Source organism: Herpailurus yagouaroundi, unplaced genomic scaffold (assembly GCF_014898765.1).
Source record: "Herpailurus yagouaroundi ecotype Mexico unplaced genomic scaffold, PumYag 188, whole genome shotgun sequence".
NCBI lineage: Eukaryota > Metazoa > Chordata > Mammalia > Carnivora > Felidae > Herpailurus > Herpailurus yagouaroundi.
Window position 1 is genome coordinate 22,228,550 of NW_024412419.1, and position 19,420 is coordinate 22,247,969.

Here is a 19,420-nt window from a genome sequence, read left to right on the forward strand (position 1 = left end):
CTTGGTTACACAAAACATTTAAGAAAAACGTGGGAGGAGCTAGCTAAGATTTAAAAGCAGGAGTACAGGGACTCCTATCCCAACCCTCTTAGCATCCTAAAGGCAAAGTAAGGCTGCTCTGTGGCTTAGGACTAACTTTATGAGAACGCAAAATTGGGTGCAGCCAAGGCTACAGGTTCCCCGAGTAAATTACATCTGAAATGCTTGTCGGATGGACAGCTCTCAGCTCAACACTTCTGTAATCAACGAAGGTCTCTCCACTCCTGTTGCCTCAGTTAGGCTATATTTGACTTTACTGCAAAATCTTTTATATTAGTTGTATTCATTTTCGGAGTAAGATATTCGCATGGCTCAAAATTCAAAGGATACATAGGGTGTAAAGTGAAGGCCTCCACCTGTCTCTACATCCACACAAGCAGTTCCTTGTTACAGATTCAAAATATTTTATATATTCATGCACATATGCAAATGCATATATATCTTTCCCCTTTTAATTCAAACAGCAATTACACACTGTCCTGTATCTGGCTTCTCTTAACTTAGTATACTTTGGAGATTGTTTCATTTCTGTACATAAAACCTTCCTCATTCTTTATCATGACTGCTTAGTAATGATATGAATGTAGTATATCATTGACCTTGAACACAGTGGTTAGGGGTGCCAACACCAGTGTAGTGGTGGAAAAATCTACATGTTACCTTTTTCTCCCCCCAAAACTTAACTACTAAATAGCCTACTGTTGACTGGAAGTCCATACACCATCAATTAACGTGTATTTTGTTTTTATTTTTTTTTATTTTTTTTTTTAATGTTTATTTTTGAGACAGAGAGAGACAGATCATGAACGGGGGAGGGTCAGAGAGAGAGGGAGACACAGAATCTGAAACAGGCTCCAGGCTCTGAGCAGTCAGCACAGAGCCCGACGCGGGGCTCGAACTCCCGGACCGTGAGATCATGACCTGAGCCGAAGTCGGACGCTCAACCGACTGAGCCACCCAGGTGCCCCAATTGATGTGTATTTTGTATGTTAATATGTATTATATACTGTATTACAGTAAAGTAAGCTATAAAAAGGAAAATGGATCTTCTGCTTAATTTTAATGATTAAGATGTTCAATAAGTAAAAAACCCACGAGTTAATAATCCTTTAAAAAAGGGAGAGGAGGGAGACGGAGAGAAAGCCAACTAACCAAAAAGTACTCATTGTATGCCACTGGAAATAGTGATCAACTTTTTGAAACAAGCAAATAAAAGGAAAGAAACATTTGTCTTTCCAAGAAGAACTATAATTCAGGATAACTACTGAGAAGGAATTCTTTTTAGATTACCAGCTAGGAAATATAGAAAGAAGGATAGAATTGGGGGGGAAAGTCATTTTGCAGCCCCTAATGAAATAATTCAGGCAATAACCACCAGTAGATAAAACCACTAAGTGAAAACTTGAGAAATTTTAATATTTAAAACTTTAAAAATGGGGGGTCTCAGTTAAGCGTCCAACTTTGGCTTAGGTCAGGATCTCATGGTTCATGAGTTCAAGCCCCACATCAGACTCTCTTGTTGTCAGTGCAGAGACCGCTTGGGATCCTCTGTTCCCCTCTGTCCCCCCTCCCCCCACCCCCACTCTCTCTCTCTCTCACAAAATAAACTTAAAGGGAAAAAAAAAAAAGACTAAAACTGGACCTACTCATCACTGAACATGGAACAGCTATTTGCCTCCTGATGTGAGGCAGTATGAAACACAGAACCACTTAAGTATTCTTGCCCAAAAAGTTGAATGGAAATTGAGGGGTTAGAGGAATGAATTAAATGACACCACATGGAAACCAATAGTCAAATCCAGAGTAGGGAATGTTTTATAAGATGATCTGATATCTGAACAAGTCAATGTCCTAAGAAGGGAGGTTGAAGAGACTGCTTTTGATTACAAGAAATTGAAGACATAATAACCAAATGTAATGTGTAGATTTGTTTGGATCCTGATTCAAACAAACCAACTGTAAAAAATCCAGTTTTTGAGACAATCAAGGAAATCTGATTATAGACTGGACAATACTAAATAATTCAGTAAGTGTAACAATACCATGGTAAACTTCCATATTTTTTTTAGAGACACATACTGAGGTTTGTAGGAGTGAATCCCAGATACAATATCTGGGAACTTCAGCAAGGATAAAAAAGGAAAAAGAAAGCAAATGTGGCAAATCTTGGTAATTGTATCTGGGACGGGGATTCTTAGTATGGTTTACTCTATTGCGGAGCTATCTGAAATTTCTCAATAAAACACATGTACACACAAAATGGGTGACTCTCCATTTTTTTAGGCTAACCACAATGGTTAGGCTCACAATCTGGCCCTAACCCAACCTCCTTTGCAGCTTTATCATTCACTCTCCACATAAACCTCAGGTCTAGCCTCACCACACCACCTGACACATTGGAATTGGCCACGCATTTAAAATTTTTTTTTTTAGTATTTATTTCTTGGGAGACAGAGAGACAGAGTGCAAGCAGGGGAGGGGCAGAGAGAGAGGGAGACACAGAATCTGAAGCAGACTCCAGGCTCCGAGCTGTCAGCACAGAACCTGACGCGGGGCTCAAATTCACAAGCCAGGAGATCATGACCTGAGCGCAAGTCAGAAGCCCAACCCACTGAGCCACCCTGGCACCCCTTGGCCACGCATTTTAAAGCCTATTCTGTTTTTGTGTTCAAGCTATTCCCTTTGCTGATCTGCCTTCCCATTGTTTTTCAACTGGGAAACTCCCTACCCTCACAGGTCAGATGCTCCCTGTGAAGTCTTCAACCTTATTAGGTCTCTGGGTGTCATCCATGGTTGCCTCCTAGAAACTCTGTTCATGCAACTAGTAGCATTTCTGTCACACTGCAGATATTGTCTGTCTGCCTCCACCATGAGTGCCCCTCAATGGCAGACAGCATAAAAGTTAGGGGCAGTCTCTCCATCCAGAATGCCTGAAATCACAAGCTGCTTTTGTGTTACCCTGGACAGTAACTTAGCCTCTCTGTGCCTTAGCTATATTGCCTAGGCAGGTAACCTCTCTGTGTCTCAGTTTTCTCACCTGTAAAATTTCTCTTCATAGAGCTCTTAACCTTCCTAAATGGATCATAAAGGATTAGAGCAGTTTCTGACACAGAACAAGTACTCAATGCTGAGAATATGAAATACTTAATATGTAATTATTTAAAACATACTAAAATACTAAAGATAACTCTCTAATCTGTCTCTATATTCCTCCTTATATCTAGTTCAGTGTCTGGCATGTACATGCTTGATAAATGGTTGATGACTTAGATCGGTTTTGGTGTCCATACTGACCTTCACTTTGGCCCCAAACTACTGACCTGGAACTAGTTACTGAAGAGGTTCATAAAGGTCTGAGATTGGTACAGGTCGTAAGAGGGGTTACAGCGGCACCTGCGTGGTTCAGTTGGTTAAGTGTCCAACTCTTGATTTTGGCTCAAATCATGATCTCAAGGTTCAAGGGATTGAGCCCTGTGTCAGGCTCTGCACTGACAGCATGGAGCCTGCCTGGGATTCTGTCTCCCTCTCTCTCTGCCCCTCCCCCACTCACACACATGCTCTTTCTCTCTCAAAATAAATAAATAAAAGAAAATAAAAGAAGGGTTGAAGAGCCTGGACTTCTAACCTAAGTGATGACGATACTAAAATAGATACAAACGCAGCAAAGTTGCTGAATGTAGGGAGCATGTCATTTATTGACCCTGTGTTCCCCCACTCACTGGTCGCTACTCTTGACTCGTAGAACAACAGGTACAGAACTGCAAGGAATCATTCCCAGCTCCGTGATCACCAGATCCACCAGTTCTGGGGGGGTCACATCATAGACTAGATTCAACAACCGTAGGGACGGGTGGTTCTGCCAGTTAGCCAGGGCCACATGTTCTCCTCGCTCACACAGTAGATCGTCAGGGTCATCTGCAATGGGAGATGTATCCATTTATGTCTTTTTAGAGAACAAATCATAGTTCAACCCCCCTCTCCCTCCCAAGTCTCAAATCTCTAGAATCTTCTCTCCTGCCCTCCTGGGCTCCTTACCTAGCTCATTAGAGACAAAGGCATCAGTCTGCACACGCTCACAGAACTTGTATGTTTCACAGCAGACCAGCACTGGCACATTATGGGCTCGTGCCACCAGGGCCAGCTGGGCTGTCCCTACCCGTGACATCACGGACCCATTGGCCAGGAGTGCATGAGCTCCCAATAGCACCTTAGAAACCTATTTGTTTTGAACAGTGGAGAGGGGGAGAAAATGCGGTAAGTGATTAATGCGGAAAAAGGTTCCCCACTCCTGCCCAGGACAGCAATATTGAGTCAGTAACAAAACTTAGTAATGTTTCTTCTTGGAAAACATCTGACCATTGAGGCATGCACCTCCCACAGGAAAACGAAACTCCAAAGTTACTTTTGTCCTGATTTCTTGGTGGCTGCTAGTTTAATATAATGTTCTTACAACAGCTATACTATTAACATGCTGTAGGTGTTTTTCCTATTAAATATAAACAGGGCTATAAAAACAGGGCTAGTATTTTTAAATAATTGTCACCCTAAGAAGATGGGATTATGTCTATACAACTACACCCTTTTACCTCCAACTTTGGAGTCCCTTTCATCTGCCCTCACCTCTGGGAGCACATAGGAGGCTGCAGGAATCAGCAGGTAGGAGGCAGGGACCCCAGCACGGACCAGAGAACGTAGTGTGTGCCTTCCCTCCAGCCGTGGCCGGCTGTCCACCACTACCACCCGAAACCGCCGGCCCCTAGCCCAAGCCTCCTGAAGAATTCGTGATACCAGAGATGAGCTGGAGTGAATGGAGAGGAGGATTCAGTTACAGATTTCACTAACAACCAACCACCTCATTCCTAAAGGGCAAAGGGGCACTCCCTTGTTCAGACTGTTTCACTCCCCAATTTTCTCAGTCATAGGGTCTGGACCATACCATCCATACACAAGGATCACATCTCCGGTATTTATCTTCTCATAAGCAAAGCGGGAAATTGCCTGAGCTGCAAGCACAATCTTCTCTTGCACATACCGGTCAATGGCTGCTTGAAGTTCTGACTTGGCCTACATGGATTAAGATGTTTAGGGAACAAGAAATGGACATATTTCTTCCTCTGATCATTGTGCTAGATGCTTGAATATGTGTATAATGATGGGTTCCAAGGGAGCCCAAGTCAGACAACCCAACCACTTCCTTAACCCTTGACCAGGGCAGAATGACAGCACTGTTCCTCCTGGGAGTCCTGAATGTCTTTCTCAGCTGGACCCTCAGGTGCATGCCTTGCTCATTCCTCATATTCATCACCTCCTCTTCCCGCTTAGAGCTGCTCACACCCGTGATCTCCTTGTTCAGGAACTTGATGGCGTTGTACATGCTTGCTGACAGGGGACGGCACTGAGTCAGGAAGCTACAAAGACAATACCTCACGTTTATGTGACTTTTTACACCTTACATTCACGTTTAAAAAGAAGACAGAAATAGGAATGCAAACTGGGGCAGCTACTCTAGAAAACAGTGTGGAGGTTCCTCAAAAAATTAAAAATAGACCCAGTAATTGCACTACTAGGTATTTATCCAAGGGATACAGGTATGCTGTTTGGAAGGGATACATGCTCCCCAATGTTTATAGCAGCACTATCCACAATAGCCAAAAAGCCCACATGTCCACTGGTAGGATGAATGGATAAAGAAGATGTGTTACATAAATTCAATGGAGTATTACTGGGCAATCAAAAAGAATGAAATCTTGCCATTTCCAACTACGTAGATGGAACTAGAGAGTATTACCCTAAGCAAAATTAGAGAAAGACAAATATCATATCACTTCACTCATATGAGGACTTTTAACATACAAAACAGATGAACACAAGGAAAGCAAAAAATAATACAAAAACAGGAAGGGGAACAAAATTATCATAAGAGACACTTAGATACAGAGAACAAACAGAAGGTTGCTGGAGGGGTTGTGTGGGGAGGGAGAGTGGGCTAAATGGGTAAGGGGCTTAAGGAATCTACTCCTTGCACCATGTGCTAACTTGGATGTAAATTATAAAAAAATAAACTACAGAAAGAAAAAAAGAAAAGAAAGAGAACAAGAGAAGGTATAAAAGAAAAAAAGCAATAAAAGAAAAAAAGCAATAAAAGAAAAGGGCTTTGTCAAGAGGCTTTTGGATGAAAAATAATAATATCAGGACACATGGCTCACTTATTACAATTGTATATGCTTAGGAGACTATGGGCACAGTGTCAGAAATAAGAATTGACCTAAAACATCTCAGATCTGTGATTACTATTTACGATATACAGCTTTGACAAAACACTCAGAACATTAGACTACTATAGTTCAGAGACCAAAGTGTCACTTTATGTAGTATGTTTTTTCTTCTGTATGTTAACAGAGGTCTTATGTCAAAATCCCACAATTTATTTGGTTTATAACATTCCCTTTGCGATTTACTTTACAAAATAAAGGTTGGACAGAAAAATGAAACGAGGTAAAAGAGCAAGAGAAAAGGTACAAGAAGAGGACTTGATGACATGGGAGTGGGCTTATAGTGGTCCTTCTTACCTGAAGTAGGGCTTTAGCTTATTCACTAGGTCCCTTGAGAGTTCTTCATTGGGAGGTGTTGTATAATCCTGGATCACCTACAGGGTACACAGGGTGATCAGCAAAACGTCCCCTAATAAAGGTCTCTGAAGGAGGGGCAGGAGGGGAGGGCAAGCTTCACTGGGGAAAGTGTTCTGAGGATGCAGTCATCCCCTCTGTCCCCCAGAGATTACTTTGGGTGACAGAAGCGAACACAGTGTTGGGGAAGGTGGGATTGGGTCCTAGAGGGGACAGGACAACATACCTGCTGCAAGGCACGAAGCAGGGCAATACACCGGGCATTGGAGCCACTGACCAGGCCCTGGGAGTACTGCAGGCCGAGTCGCACCATGGCTGGGTGGATCACAGAGGATGGGATGCTGATGGGATGGCGGTGTCACACACTTTGCAAGGGAGCCTGAGCACCTACTGCCCACCTGCCCCTGATAAAAAGGAACTTCCTTCACTAGCACAGACATCCCCATTTCCTCGAGAATTTTGCCTTGTGTGCACACTTCCTCCCACAGACCCCCCATCCCAAAGTTTCAGTCACTTTCAATCCTAAGTTACCAAAATTCCTAGAACTTAAAAGTTGTGACAATTTCACAGGATCTTACCTCATATACTGAGTCAAAGAATTCTGTCTGCTATACTGGGGTAGATGAGAGAAGAGACTGACTTTGGATCCATAATCATTTCGTGTAGGAACCTTGACAAAATAGGGGAACAGGACAGCGGAAAAAAAGTAAACAGTGAGGCTACCTTGACCCAAATATCCATTCTTCCCCAGGGTCTCACTTCCACCTGAGGACCTTTTCCCCCTCTTTCCCATCTTCCTTAGGCAATTCCTGGCCACACACCGAGACCACTTCCTACCTGTTGTTGCTCTGGTTTTTTAGCAAGCCTTCTCAGAAGTGTGAGGTCATCAACCTGAGTGTGCTCAGGGAGACGCTTCACTCCTAAAAGATAATGATTATGTCTTCAAGATGCTGTACGTGGTAACGAGAAATCTGCTTTTAAGGTATGAGGCACATCAAGAAAAACTGGACAGGCGGAGGGGAAAAATGGGACAAAAGGATAGATGAAATAGAGACAGGATGAGGTTGAGAGGAAATTTTTGAGCTCTTGGCCCCAAGGCAAAGAATGGGAGAGGAGAGCTGTCTTACCATGGGGAAGCCTGAGCTAACATAAGAATTTGCATCAACAAAGGTCCTGAAATGAAGGGAAGGTACCTGGGAGGGTTTCTCCAGCTGTACTGGGGCAGGCCCTGGGAGGTGGCCCTCCTTGTTCGCCTTTCCTTGCCTGTTTCAGGGCCCGATCCGCCTCCTGCTTAGCCCGCCGTTCAGCACGAAGTTCGGCTTTACTTCGACCAGTTGGAACTTTCCCCCCAGCAGTGGCCTGCTGACTGCCAGGTCCTGCGGGTTCTTTGGTCGGGCCTACTAAAGATAGAATGAAAAGGTGCCCAAGCCCCAGGCAGGTAGTATCTATCTATGCCGCACCCAGTCAAAGCTCCTGTTTATCCAAACTTTTTCGCTCTTCACTTGCTCAAACCAACTTTGTCTTATCTCCCCCTCTTGTCTCCCACACATCCCTCTACCAGTTCCACACCCCAGCCCTTTAAACAAGCTTTGGCACCTTGACACTGGGCTGCAGGTACAGCAGAGCCAGTTTCTGGTTCTGCCCCCTTTTCCTCCTTCCGTTTCTTCTTCTGCTGTTTCTTTTCCTTCCGAAGCTGCAACTTCTCTTCTTGGGTCATCTCCCTTCCTCCTGCCTGAGACACAGACATAGAATATTGCTCTTCCCCAACAATTCCAAAGATGAAAAAACACTACTGGAGTCTTCCAAGATTCCCATAAAGTAAAGCCCCTAATCCTAACTCTAACCAGCTAGCTGTTACAAGTTTTCATCCCATAGGGATCGAAGCTTCTCCTTCAGGATCACAGTCTCATACTGTTAGGGGTTGAAGAATTCTGTAAAATCTGGCTTTCCCGAGAAATAGAGTGAAACGCGGACGGAAGCTGGGTTAGAATGAAGCTGACACAGCCTGCTGCGTAGCGCTTGACAGGGGTTTTGGAAGGGCACTCTCACTTACCCCAGGTCGAGTAGAAAGCTCCGCCTTCATCCTAGACCCCGAGTCTGCATCAGAAAACAGGTCACAAAGTGAGCCAGAGAGGGTCCGGGAGGGTTTGGGGGGACCCGTACTCGGCGCGGCTGGCTGCTGGGTCGGCATGAGCAAGGCTCCGCCGCCAGGCGGGAGGCTAGCCAGGGATCCGCGTGGGGACGCAGTGCGCGGCAGGATCAAAAGGAAGGCGGGGGAGGCGGCCGGGAGGGGCCCCTACCCTTCTCGCCAGAGCCAGCCGGTGCGCGGCGCGGGAATGCGCCCCAGGCAGCGCGCACCAGGGCCCGGAGAGGCGCCGGAACGGAACGACAGGACCCAGAGGGACTCAGGGCTCAGTCGCGGGCGTCCAGCGCCCGGAGGCTCGCGTACCTGTTAGTGCGCCCCCGCCCTTCACTCACCCTCGCGAACAGCCACAGCCACGGCAGCCATCACCCTCCGTTCTAGGCTCCGCCCGCCGCGGTCCCTAGGCCTATAGCGCCACCTGGGCCGACACCCGCGGCGCGCAGCTCCCAGCGGACTACAATCTCCAACGTGCACTGGAGCTCCGCCCCGGGCTACGGGCACCGATGAGGGCCCTCTCACCTCGGGGCGCCCAGTCCTGGCAGTCGGCTCTTGCTCTTTAGACTACAGTTCCCAGCATGCCGGGGGTGCCGCGCCCTAGAGCGGACGTCCCACCACCCTTCCACCTCCGATCCCCGCCCCCCCCCCCCCCCCAAAATGGCGAGTGAGACAGCGGGGACGCGCTGAGCGGCGGAGGCGAGCGTGTAAAGCCGCTGCAGCCCTGTCAGTCCGGAGCCCGGCTGGGCCCTGCCGCAGGGAACATGCACTTTTCCATTCCTGAAACCGAGTCCCGCAGCGGGGACAGCGGCGGCTCCGCCTACGTGGTGAGGAGCGGCCGGAGCCGGGCCGGGCAGGGGCGGGGATAACGGGCCGGAGCCCTCTCCGAGCGGCCTCTGAGGCCTGGCCGCCACCCTTGGGGCCTGTTCCCAGGCAGCCGACTCCTGACGGCCTCGCTGGGAGCTTATATCCCGTCTCAGATTCGTCCAAAGGTCGCCCCAGCTCCTTCAGGTCTTTTGTTCGCCTGCGTCGCCTCCCCGCTGGCTGGGCCGCGACTGCTCTGGTGGGCGTCACTGGCCTCTTGGGGAGGGAGACTGCGGCACCAGCGCCCCAGTTGCCCTCGGGCTGGTCCTTCTGCTTTGGGACCTGGCCCTGGGGAGAACAGACGAATAAGCCCTCGGAAGATCTCGGTGCGTTACTCAGGCGGAGTTATGCCAGGCAACTTCTGGCCAGGGTTTTCAAGGGGGTCGCCCAGACTGCGACCCTAAAATGCTTGCCTGCTTTTGTGTCCTCAGGCCTATAATATCCACGTGAATGGAGTCCTTCATTGCCGGGTGCGCTACAGCCAGCTCCTGGGGCTGCACGAGCAGGTGGGACCAGCACCCCTGCCTTGAGGCAGCTTTCAAGCCCTTTCCTACAATTGGGCATCAGTGTCTCCGTTTTTCCCCCCTCGTCGCTTCCTCTAGGCCGTGTAGTTCCCCTTTAACTACTGCCACTGGGGAGGATCTGGTGTTTCATCTTATCGATTGACATTTCCGGGGAACTCCCTAAGAAGCTTACTGTCTGTTACTCTAACTGCTCCTCCTTATACTCACATCCGCCTTTTTGCTTCCTTGTGCCCCGTCTTACTTCAGCCTTTGCCTGTGCATGGAAAAACCGACCTCCCTCTCTGCTGCTGAAGCACATTCCTTCCGTCATCTGAGCTGCAACTTGAAATTCTCTTCCCTGCTCATACAAACCATTCACCAATACCTCCTGTGCTCTTTAACAACTTTCAGTGGGCCTAGCTGTTCAGTTATCCTTATGTATCTGTGACGCAATGTTTCTATGTTCTCCTCACCAGATTGCAAGCTCTTTTCAACTCAGTACAGAGTCCTGATTCCACTGATAACTAACTGTGCAACCCTGACTAAGTTACCTAATTTCTTTGGGCCTTAGTTTCTAAGACTGAAAAATGGAGTTGTTGCTCTGCAAAGTCCCTTTAAGTTCTAAGACATTTTGTGTGCGTATTTGGCTATATTTAACCAGGCACATAAATTTTCCTTGTAAAGCCCTTTGCTTCTTGTGAGGGTTCAATGAACAGTCTTGCTAAATAAGTAGGGGGCTCCCCAGGCCCCAGACCTATACAAACCGCACCCACTCTGTGAAGGGGCTGACTTGTACATAGCAAGATAGGACACAACTTATATTTAGAACAGAGGAACACAGCTCTGTTGGTATGCTACCTTCACCACAGGAATTCTTTCTTGGATGACCAGGCTAAATGGGGGAGCAGGGACTAAGGGAAGGGAAGGGAGACCAAGAGAACATTGTGAGTGTGGATTACCTCTTCTCATTTGCTGTGTTTATGTGAAGGCTTGTATCTCTTTCTCCAAATAGCTTCGGAAAGAGTATGGGGCCAATGTTCTTCCTGCATTTCCCCCAAAGAAGCTTTTCTCTCTGACACCTGCTGAGGTAGAACAGAGGAGAGAGCAGTTAGAGAAGTACATGCAAGCCGGTGAGTGGTTGGAGGGAACTTTAAGCTAACAGTTGAGAACTATGGGAAGAGACCCAAAACAGCTGGTTCTGTAGACTGTCCTGAATTACTTTCTGGATCTGGGGAGCCTTTTGTTTCATCTGTTACTTAATTAAGAAAAGTAAATAGGGGGCGCCTGGTTGGCGCAGTCGGTTAAGCATCCGACTTCAGCCAGGTCACGATCTCGCGGTCCGTGAGTTCGAGCCCCGCGTCAGGCTCTGGGCTGATGGCTCAGAGCCTGGAGCCTGTTTCCCATTCTGTGTCTCCCTCTCTCTCTGCGCCTCCCCCGTTCATGCTCTGTCTCTCTCTATCCCAAAAATAAATAAACGTTGAAAAAAAAAATTTTTTTAAAAATAAAAAAAAAAAAAAGAAAAGTAAATAGCATACAAGGATGTTGTAGGTATTAACAAAGCAATTTGGTCAATATATTAATACAGTTTGGAAATACTAACATAATGTTAAATAGTCTTAAAGCAGTTCAGATTGGTGGGGAGAGCTTAATTTGTATCTGACGTGCTTTAGATTAACATCATTGTTATTTCCCTAGTTCTATAGACTGGACTCAACTAGATGGCAGCCAAGGGTGGGGCAGGTGAAGAATTTATGCAAACAGTGAGTGAGGTGAGGCCAGCTGGGGGATGTGACAGGCCATCACCAGCCCAGGAAATGGGGTAGGGGGGAAACCTACCAAAAAAAGAAGTGGGGGGAGTCAAGAGGGAGCCCAAAGTTACTGCAACATTGTCTTCTTGTCCCCACAGTTCGGCAAGACCCGCTGCTTGGGAGCAGTGAGACCTTCAATAGCTTTCTGCGTCGGGCACAACAGGTGAGGCTCTGGGTGCCACCAAGATTTAAGGGAAGGACTTTTCTGTAGGGCCATGTCATTTTAAGGCAGTGGCTACAAGAGTCATCCAGGCACCTTTTTTTATGAGGTAGGGCTTCTACTGTACTAATGAAATCAAGGAAACTCAGCCTGTAATTAAGCAACTGAGAATAAAGATGCTAGAAGGATCTAGAAATAGAGAGTTTAGGATGGGTCAGAGCTAGACACTGGGCAGGTATTAACGGCAGTGCCTCCATTCTCATGTATATTCACGACCAGGAGACACAGCAGGTCCCCACAGAGGAAGTTTCCTTGGAAGTGCTGCTCAGCAACGGGCAGAAAGTTCTCGTCAATGTGCTAACTTCAGATCAGACTGAAGATGTCCTAGAGGTGAGGCACTTGTGCTGCCCCTCCTCCCTGGCACCTCAGGGTCCCAGGTTTCGGGGTGATTGGAACCAGCCAGTATGATGAGCTGTACTTCCTTCCCTCTCCCAAGGCTGTGGCTGCAAAGCTGGATCTTCCAGATGACTTGATCGGATACTTCAGTCTCTTTCTAGTTCGAGAGAAAGAGGATGGAACCTTTTCTTGTGAGTTTCTGTGGAGTTGACTGCTTCCCTGTGCATCTAGTAGTGAATTTGCCCCCCTAATTCCTCCCAGAATGTAACATTTCCTTACGGTTTCTCTCTTGGCTTTTCTCCCCTTGAGTCTCATGGCATTTTCCTTTTTTTTTTTTTTTTTAAACCCACAGTCGTACGGAAGTTGCAAGAGTTTGAGCTGCCTTATGTATCTGTCACCAGTCTTCGGAGTCAAGAGTATAAGATTGTGCTAAGGAAGAGGTCAGGGCTGGGTTTGGAGGAGGGGGAAGGGTGCTGGATTAGATTACTGGGCCATGTACTGAGATAGAATAACCTGGACAAGGGAGTAGCGTTGGGTGTTTTCTACCAGGCCTTCCTAGCTTCCTCCCATCGTACCACCATTTGCCCACAAATTCCAGATTGCTCCTGTTTTCTATTCTACCTCTCTTGCCTTACCCCAGCTTAGCCCCATTATCCCCTCTCCACCCCTTGGCCTCACAGTTACTGGGACTCTGCCTATGACGACGATGTCATGGAGAACCGGGTTGGCCTGAACCTGCTTTATGCTCAGGTGAGCTTGGAGCTGCCTCAGAACCCTTCCCCCGAAATGAATACTGGTGTCTCATTCTGCCAAGAAAACTCCGTGTCTTTACTCCCAGTTCACAGGGAAGTTCCTAGAATACTATCAGGGCACCTGGCACAATCTAGTCTCCTTATTTTGTAAGCTGATATAGTCAAGGACTCACTGCAAAGAGGTCACTGCTAAGGGTCAGGATGGACAGAAGTAATTGGACACTTTCCTTGGACCTCTGATTGGGAGCCCCGAACCCCCCCACCCCTTGTCTCTACTATAGACGGTATCAGACATTGAGCGTGGGTGGATCCTGGTCACCAAGGAGCAGCACCGGCAGCTCAAATCTCTGCAAGAGAAGGTCTCCAAGAAGGAGGTAAGCCTGCTTCCCTGTTTTATTTCAAGGGGGGTTGTTTTCTGACTCACCCCACTTCCCTTCCTGACCTGCCCCCTGTGGTGACTGGGTTTCAGTTCCTGCGGCTGGCTCAGACACTGCGGCACTATGGCTACTTACGCTTCGATGCCTGTGTGGCTGACTTCCCAGAGAAGGACTGTCCCGTGGTAGTGAGTGCAGGCAACAGTGAGCTTAGCCTCCAGCTCCGCCTGCCTGGCCAGCAACTCCGAGAAGGCTCCTTCCGGGTCACCCGCATGCGGTGCTGGCGGGTCACCTCCTCTGTGAGTTGGGGTAGGCCTTTGAGATGGTGCTCGGGCAAGCCTTGAGCTTCAGGAATGGGTGGGTCAAGGACGGAGGCAGACTGGTCAGAATGATCTCAGCCTAACTCCCCTTTCTCTCCCAGGTGCCACTGCCCAGTGGAGGCACAAGCAGCCCAGGCCGGGGCCGGGGTGAGGTGCGCCTGGAACTGGCTTTTGAATACCTCATGAGCAAGGACCGGCTACAGTGGGTCACCATCACCAGCCCCCAGGTGTGAGCCCACCCTCATGCCTCCTCTGGAGCCCATTGCACCGCTCTCTTAAATACCCAAGTCTAGGGCTTCCAGGACTCCATGTGAGTGGGAGCCCTTGTCTTACGGGTGCTGGGCTCAGGATGACCACTCTAGTCAGGCTGAGCTCTCTTCTTGCCCTCAGGCTATCATGATGAGTATCTGCTTGCAGTCTATGGTAGATGAACTGATGGTGAAGAAATCTGGTGGCAGCATCAGGAAGGTAAGCGAGAGGTGTGGACCAAGCAGCTGAGTGGTTGTGCTCTCCCTGCCTTTTGTCCTAGGTGGGAGGGAGGGGAAGTGATGGGGATTCCGAAGGGATTCTGCCCTTATCAGCGTCTCCATCCCCAGATGCTGCGTCGGCGAGTAGGGGGCACCCTGAGACGCTCAGACAGCCAGCAAGCAGTGAAGTCCCCACCCCTGCTTGTAAGTATCACTTTCTGATCAGTACCCCACCTCCTAGCCTTGCCATACCTCCCCAGTGAGCTCTCTGACACCTCTGCCTCCTCTTCCCCAGGAGTCACCCGATGCCAGCCGGGAGTCCATGGTCAAACTCTCAGTGAGTTTCCCATGAGGGTTGGTGAGGTTGGTGTTGGTAGGGGAACCTCAGGGAGGCTTGAGCCCTCTGACGCCAACCCTGCCTTTGTTACAGAGCAAGCTGAGTGCCGTGAGCTTGCGGGGGATTGGCAGTCCCAGCACAGATGCCAGTGCCAGTGATGTCCACGGCAATTTTGCCTTCGAGGGCATTGGAGATGAGGATCTGTGATCTCCAGTGCTCAGATGTCTGCCCTCTGCCCCGGAGGAATGTTCAGAAACTTGCCCTGTGCCTGTATCCCCCAAGCCAGGGGGTCTCTTCCTTCCTTCCCTTCTCTCGGCCAGGGGCTTCCTAACCCACCTTCCTTTCCACTCCCCGGGCTGGCTGCACAAAGGATTGTTCTCTCTTTTCAAAGCCGGCCCTTAATGCCAAATTAGCATTTAGTATTTTGCACAAAGTCCAAGGGACCATGGCTACCTGCCTTGGGGAAGAACTACATCTTCCCCTGGGGCTGCTTCTGGCTTCTCGGGGCCATGGGCCAAGGGGATGGGCAGAGGTCTGTGTATCATCTGGCCCAGCTCCCCATCATTAAACTCAGCCTGATTGCTGCCTACCTCTGTTTCCCTTCACTGCCCCTGCTCCCCCATCACAGCACAGACTGCTGTGCTAAGGGTGAGGCGGAGCTGTGCTTGCCACTGCCAACTCAGCATAGACATGGCTTTGTTAGTGTTTCCTTTATTATAAAGCACTGAAATAAGTTAAATAAACAGGTGGGAGGCTGGGCAGTCCCCCAGCCAGTTCCTCTACTGCCCCTGGGAGCAGTGGAGGTGAATACAGGGCCCTTATCACTGAGCTCATGAAGTGCATCAGTCAAGGCAAGGCCCCCTGGTCCATATGGGCCCCCCGCCCACAGGGTTTGGGCTGGTCCATATAGCGCCTAGGTTAGTCTGTGGAGCCCCTGGCCAGCGGGGGAGGAAGTAGAAGGTGGCTTCTGGTCCATCTGTATAAAACGTACAGGACAGTCAGGGCTAATCCGTAGGGCCCTGAGGGAGAAGGACCTGGTTCAGGGTGAGTCTGTATGGAGAGCCCGGCTACCAGCGGCACTCAAAGCTGTCGGACCCCGAGGGCTCAACACAGAGGAGGGGCTGTGCGGTGGGGCCCAGCCCTCAGAGGCAGAGAGGCCAGGCCCTCCTGCCCCACCATGGCCATGCACCTTCTGGTGGCGTTTGTAGTTGTCCCAGTGGCCTGTGGTGTAGGCGCAGGTGGCACAGCGGAAGGGCTTCTCGCCTGTGTGCCGCAGCATGTGGCGTTTGAGGTTCATGCTCTGATTGCAGCTGTAGTTGCAAAGGCTACACCGAAAAGGTTTGTCCCCAGAGTGGATGCGACCGTGACGCTTGAGGTTGGCCAGGTTGCCACAGGCATAAGGGCAGAGGGGGCACTTGTAGGGCTTCTCTCCCGTGTGGACGCGCTGGTGCCGTTTCAGATTATCCAGATGAGCAGAGGCATAGGGACAGCGGGCACAGCGAAAGGGCTTCTCGCCACTGTGCGTCTTCATATGCCGGGCCAGGTGGTTGGGATAATGAGTGGCAAAGGGGCAGAGGCTACAGGCAAAGCCTTTGTCACTGGGGCCCTGGGGCCCCCCACTGGCACCCCCTCCAGCCTCTCCTCGCATGCAGCGCCCACACATGGCAGCTCCCAGCCGACCACCCTCCCCCTCCTCCAGCTCTCGTCCACAGTTCCGGCAGGTCCAAGGGAACAGCAGCTCTGGCAGTGGTTCTGATCCAGTCCCACAAAGACCCTCTCCTTCACCCCGCAGCTGCCCACAGTCTGGCAGGAAACTGGCACCACCTGGTGGCACATGGAGGCTCAAATCTGGAAGCAGCAGAGCATCTGTGGGGACAATGAGGCCTGGTGTATGAATCCCACCAAGTATCCCTAAAGCCACCCACCCATGTCCCAGGTTCTTTTGGTCTCTGGCTTTTTACCTTCAGGTCGCCGGGGCACTGCCCCCTCCTGCTCTGTGGGACTGGGAGGCCGGGTTGGACGTGGAGCACAGCAGCGGAAGCCACAGGTCGGGCAGGGAGGAGTGGGGGGCCCCGCGTGGGTGCGCTGATGCCGCCTCAGGTTGCCCAGGCTGCTGCAGGCAAAGGGGCAGTGGGGACAGCGGTAGGGCTTCTCGCCAGTGTGGGTGCGGGTATGTCGCGTCAGGTTGACGAGCTGGGCTGAGGCGTAGGGGCAGCGGCCACAGCGGAACGGCTTCTCCCCGCTGTGTGTCTGCATGTGCCGCTTCAGGTGGCTCGAGTAGTGGGACACGAAGGCGCAGAGGCGGCATGAGTATAATAGCCGTGGGGGCAGCGGGGGCCCCCCACCCGGCCCTCCTGCCCCACAACACGGCCCCTCACCTGTCGGCCCCCCACACAGCTGGCAGGCTGGGCCTGGCCTCTCACCCCTGGCCTCCCCTGGACCCCTGGCTGGCTCCTCAACTTCACTCTCAGCACTTAGTGGCCGGCCGCCCCCAGACTCGTCATCGCTCAGCCCATAGGGAAGCCCAGGCCTGGCCCCCAGAGAGTCTCCTGGTAAGACAAACGTGAGAAGAAACATCACCATGGAGTACAATCAGGCTCCAAACTTGCTTTCTCACTGGTGTCTCCCCACTTGTTTGGCCCCACTCTTCACTTCAGTGATCCTGAAAATTCAATGTGCATGATCTGCTTCTGAGCCTGGACTAACCTAGTGATGACAGCTGTACCTAATTCCACTGCATGGAAAAGGATCAAAGGCTCACAGTGGACCACAGACTGAAATGAAGAATGTAATTAGGTGATTCTTGGGATAAAAAAAAAAGTAAAAGTACACAAGGCAGAGGCCTGACATCTTATTCTAAGCTCTGTTTTAGTAAGGTCCGTTTTAGTACAGAGCTGATTATAAAATAAAAACTCAAGAGTGAAGCAAAATCTGGAGAGAAGTGAAAACAAAGTAATGTCCCTAAAGGATGAATTATTTTTTACATGGATTCCCCTCAATGACGTTCAGAAACATCCTTAGTATAGGTAGCATTAAGTGGGTAAGTGGTGCAGCAAATTAGGGTGGAGTGATGTTAACATCACAGGGGAAAGGAATGTGCAAGAATACTTGAAGACAGAGACCAAAACCTCAATACAAAAGGTTTATGCTGCAGGTGAAAGGAGTTAGATTAGACATAACTTAATTTGAAATAAGTTGTTTTGCTGAACCTTTTCAAGTGAACTTCACATAAGGAATGTGCTAGGCAGAAGGACAAGGTTATTAAAAGGGCATTAACTTTAACCAGTTGCTCTGTCATCCACTGTGCTATTCATGCCGCCTTTGGACCAGGCCGCAAAACTTCACCTCAACAAAGTGATGGAGCTCATCGAACAACTGGGCAAATGAAATCCAGCTCAAATCTAAACTAAATCATCCCTGGGTTGTGGCACTGTTTCGAGTTTAGCTCACTGGCACTAAATCCTAACCTGGATCCTGAAGGGCCGAGGTTCCAGCGGTCACTAATCTTTAATCAAGTCCCTCAAACCCACCTTCAGAGTCTCTCTCGAAGCCCATGAGCTGGTCGCTGTTGCCGTCACCTTCCTCCTCTTCCTCTTCCTCTTCCTCCTCAAACTCCAGATCTTGGCCTAGTAGTAAGTCACTCTCCAATACCAGGGCCCCGGGTCCTTCGTCGAGGGAGTCTTCGGTATCCACTGAAGAGGGGAGGGGGCTTGTAGATTCTCCCTCAGGAACCGTGCCCATCATCCGCACCCCGGGAGCTAGCCCTGGCAGCCCGTACTTCCCGTACTCTCAGACCCTCTCGGGTTCTTAGTAGAAGCTAGGAGTCCAGATCGCCCACCCCATCCCTCAGGAGTCCCCCTCTACCCCGACCTGAACCCACTCCACTGACCCCACCCCCGTTCCTCCCCCCCTTGCGGCCCCTGACCCCTGACCTTTGACCCCCTCGCATTTCACGGGCTGCGGGTGGCTCTGCTTCCTTCGGGGCATCGTGACCGGCTCCAGCCCGACGCGCCTCCGGCCTGCGGCCGCCCGGCCCCGCCCCTCCCAGTCCGGCCCGCCCGCCCTTCCTTTCAGGGCCCGCGGGCCGCCCCCATGCAGCGGCGCGGGCCCCGGGCAGCCCCCGGCCCTGGCCCCGGCGCCCAGCTCAGGCCGCTCCCGCCGCCGCCGCCGCGTCCCTTCATGGCGTTCCCGCCCCCCCCCCCCTACGGAGACCAGCTGGTACCTCCGTCCTCGCTTCCGCTTCCGCTGCCGCAGAGTCACACGGGACGCGTAGTCCGTGGAAAGCAGAAGCGGCGAAAACGTCCATAGCGTGACCAGGAAGTGATTGTGACGACAGAAAGCGGCCGAGCCAATCACAGATCAGATAGAAAGCAGGCCGGTGAGGAGGGCAGGAGAAGCCTCGGCCTTGCTTTCAGTCTTAGTTGCCGCCTGGCTTATCCTAACCACCCCCTGCAGTAGCTAGTAAACTATTCCTGACACCAGGAGGGGGTGAGGATGAGCCATGACGCTACGCCAGCCTGCCAGCAGCTCAGGGAGTTGCAATACCTGCAATACCTGGGCCCCCTCTGCCCCATATTCTTGGGACGGACGGACGGACGGACACACACACACACACACACACACACACACACACACAC

General features: G+C 50.3%; 3 protein-coding genes across 8 annotated transcripts; 1 reads left to right on the forward strand and 2 right to left on the reverse strand.

The window, feature by feature from the left end:
* Window positions 1-3,706: 3,706 nt before the first annotated feature.
* On the reverse strand, window positions 3,707-9,266 carry EIF2B4 (eukaryotic translation initiation factor 2B subunit delta). 6 transcript variants are annotated; one of them, XM_040496343.1, is made up of 13 exons: window positions 9,144-9,266; window positions 8,719-8,762; window positions 8,262-8,397; window positions 7,859-8,062; window positions 7,503-7,585; window positions 7,244-7,335; window positions 6,892-7,006; window positions 6,609-6,685; window positions 5,345-5,447; window positions 4,976-5,103; window positions 4,660-4,837; window positions 4,075-4,255; window positions 3,707-3,954 (listed from the first exon to the last, which is right to left on the reverse strand). In XM_040496343.1, the coding sequence occupies exons 1-13, from the start codon at window positions 9,172-9,174 to the stop codon at window positions 3,755-3,757; spliced, it is 1,572 nt and encodes a 523-aa protein (XP_040352277.1). In that variant the 5' UTR covers window positions 9,175-9,266; the 3' UTR covers window positions 3,707-3,754. The 6 variants fall into 6 exon arrangements, with proteins under 6 accessions (XP_040352277.1, XP_040352276.1, XP_040352275.1 ...); XM_040496342.1 differs by having other exon boundaries at window positions 7,859-8,065; XM_040496341.1 differs by lacking the exon at window positions 9,144-9,266 and having other exon boundaries at window positions 8,719-8,871.
* A 170-nt stretch (window positions 9,267-9,436) lies between these two features.
* Window positions 9,437-15,372, forward strand: SNX17 (sorting nexin 17). Its single transcript, XM_040496351.1, has 15 exons — window positions 9,437-9,629; window positions 10,098-10,172; window positions 11,182-11,299; window positions 12,076-12,140; window positions 12,417-12,527; window positions 12,634-12,724; window positions 12,886-12,973; window positions 13,214-13,283; window positions 13,567-13,659; window positions 13,755-13,958; window positions 14,081-14,206; window positions 14,370-14,447; window positions 14,576-14,650; window positions 14,742-14,783; window positions 14,877-15,372. Exons 1-15 carry the CDS (start codon window positions 9,567-9,569, stop codon window positions 14,988-14,990), a joined length of 1,413 nt encoding a protein of 470 aa, XP_040352285.1. The 5' UTR covers window positions 9,437-9,566; the 3' UTR covers window positions 14,991-15,372.
* Window positions 15,373-15,474: 102 nt separating this feature from the next.
* ZNF513 (zinc finger protein 513) lies at window positions 15,475-18,850 on the reverse strand. Its single transcript, XM_040496350.1, has 4 exons — window positions 18,716-18,850; window positions 18,314-18,475; window positions 16,745-17,332; window positions 15,475-16,649 (listed from the first exon to the last, which is right to left on the reverse strand). The coding sequence occupies exons 1-4, from the start codon at window positions 18,768-18,770 to the stop codon at window positions 15,823-15,825; spliced, it is 1,632 nt and encodes a 543-aa protein (XP_040352284.1). The 5' UTR covers window positions 18,771-18,850; the 3' UTR covers window positions 15,475-15,822.
* Window positions 18,851-19,420: the final 570 nt, after the last annotated feature.

Bases quoted from the DNA above. Each gene is read 5' to 3' on its own strand.
- SNX17 (XM_040496351.1), top strand. From the start codon at position 9,567: ATGCACTTTTCCATTCCTGAAACCGAGTCCCGCAGCGGGGACAGCGGC. The intron at 12,725-12,885 runs GTGAGTTTCTGT...TTAAACCCACAG, and splicing joins AGAGGATGGAACCTTTTCTT to TCGTACGGAAGTTGCAAGAG. The intron at 13,959-14,080 runs GTGAGTTGGGGT...TTTCTCTCCCAG, and splicing joins GCTGGCGGGTCACCTCCTCT to GTGCCACTGCCCAGTGGAGG.
- ZNF513 (XM_040496350.1), bottom strand. From the start codon at position 18,770: ATGCCCCGAAGGAAGCAGAGCCACCCGCAGCCCGTGAAATGCGAGGGG. The intron at 18,476-18,715 runs GTCAGGGGTCAG...TCCCCTCTTCAG, and splicing joins GAAATGCGAGGGGGTCAAAG to TGGATACCGAAGACTCCCTC. The intron at 17,333-18,313 runs GTGGGTTTGAGG...TTGTCTTACCAG, and splicing joins CTTCGAGAGAGACTCTGAAG to GAGACTCTCTGGGGGCCAGG.
- EIF2B4 (XM_040496339.1), bottom strand. From the start codon at position 8,856: ATGCCGACCCAGCAGCCAGCCGCGCCGAGTACGGGTCCCCCCAAACCC. The intron at 6,686-6,891 runs GTATGTTGTCCT...TGTACCCTGTAG, and splicing joins TGCTTCGTGCCTTGCAGCAG to GTGATCCAGGATTATACAAC. The intron at 4,838-4,975 runs GTATGGTCCAGA...CATTCACTCCAG, and splicing joins GTGATCCTTGTGTATGGATG to CTCATCTCTGGTATCACGAA.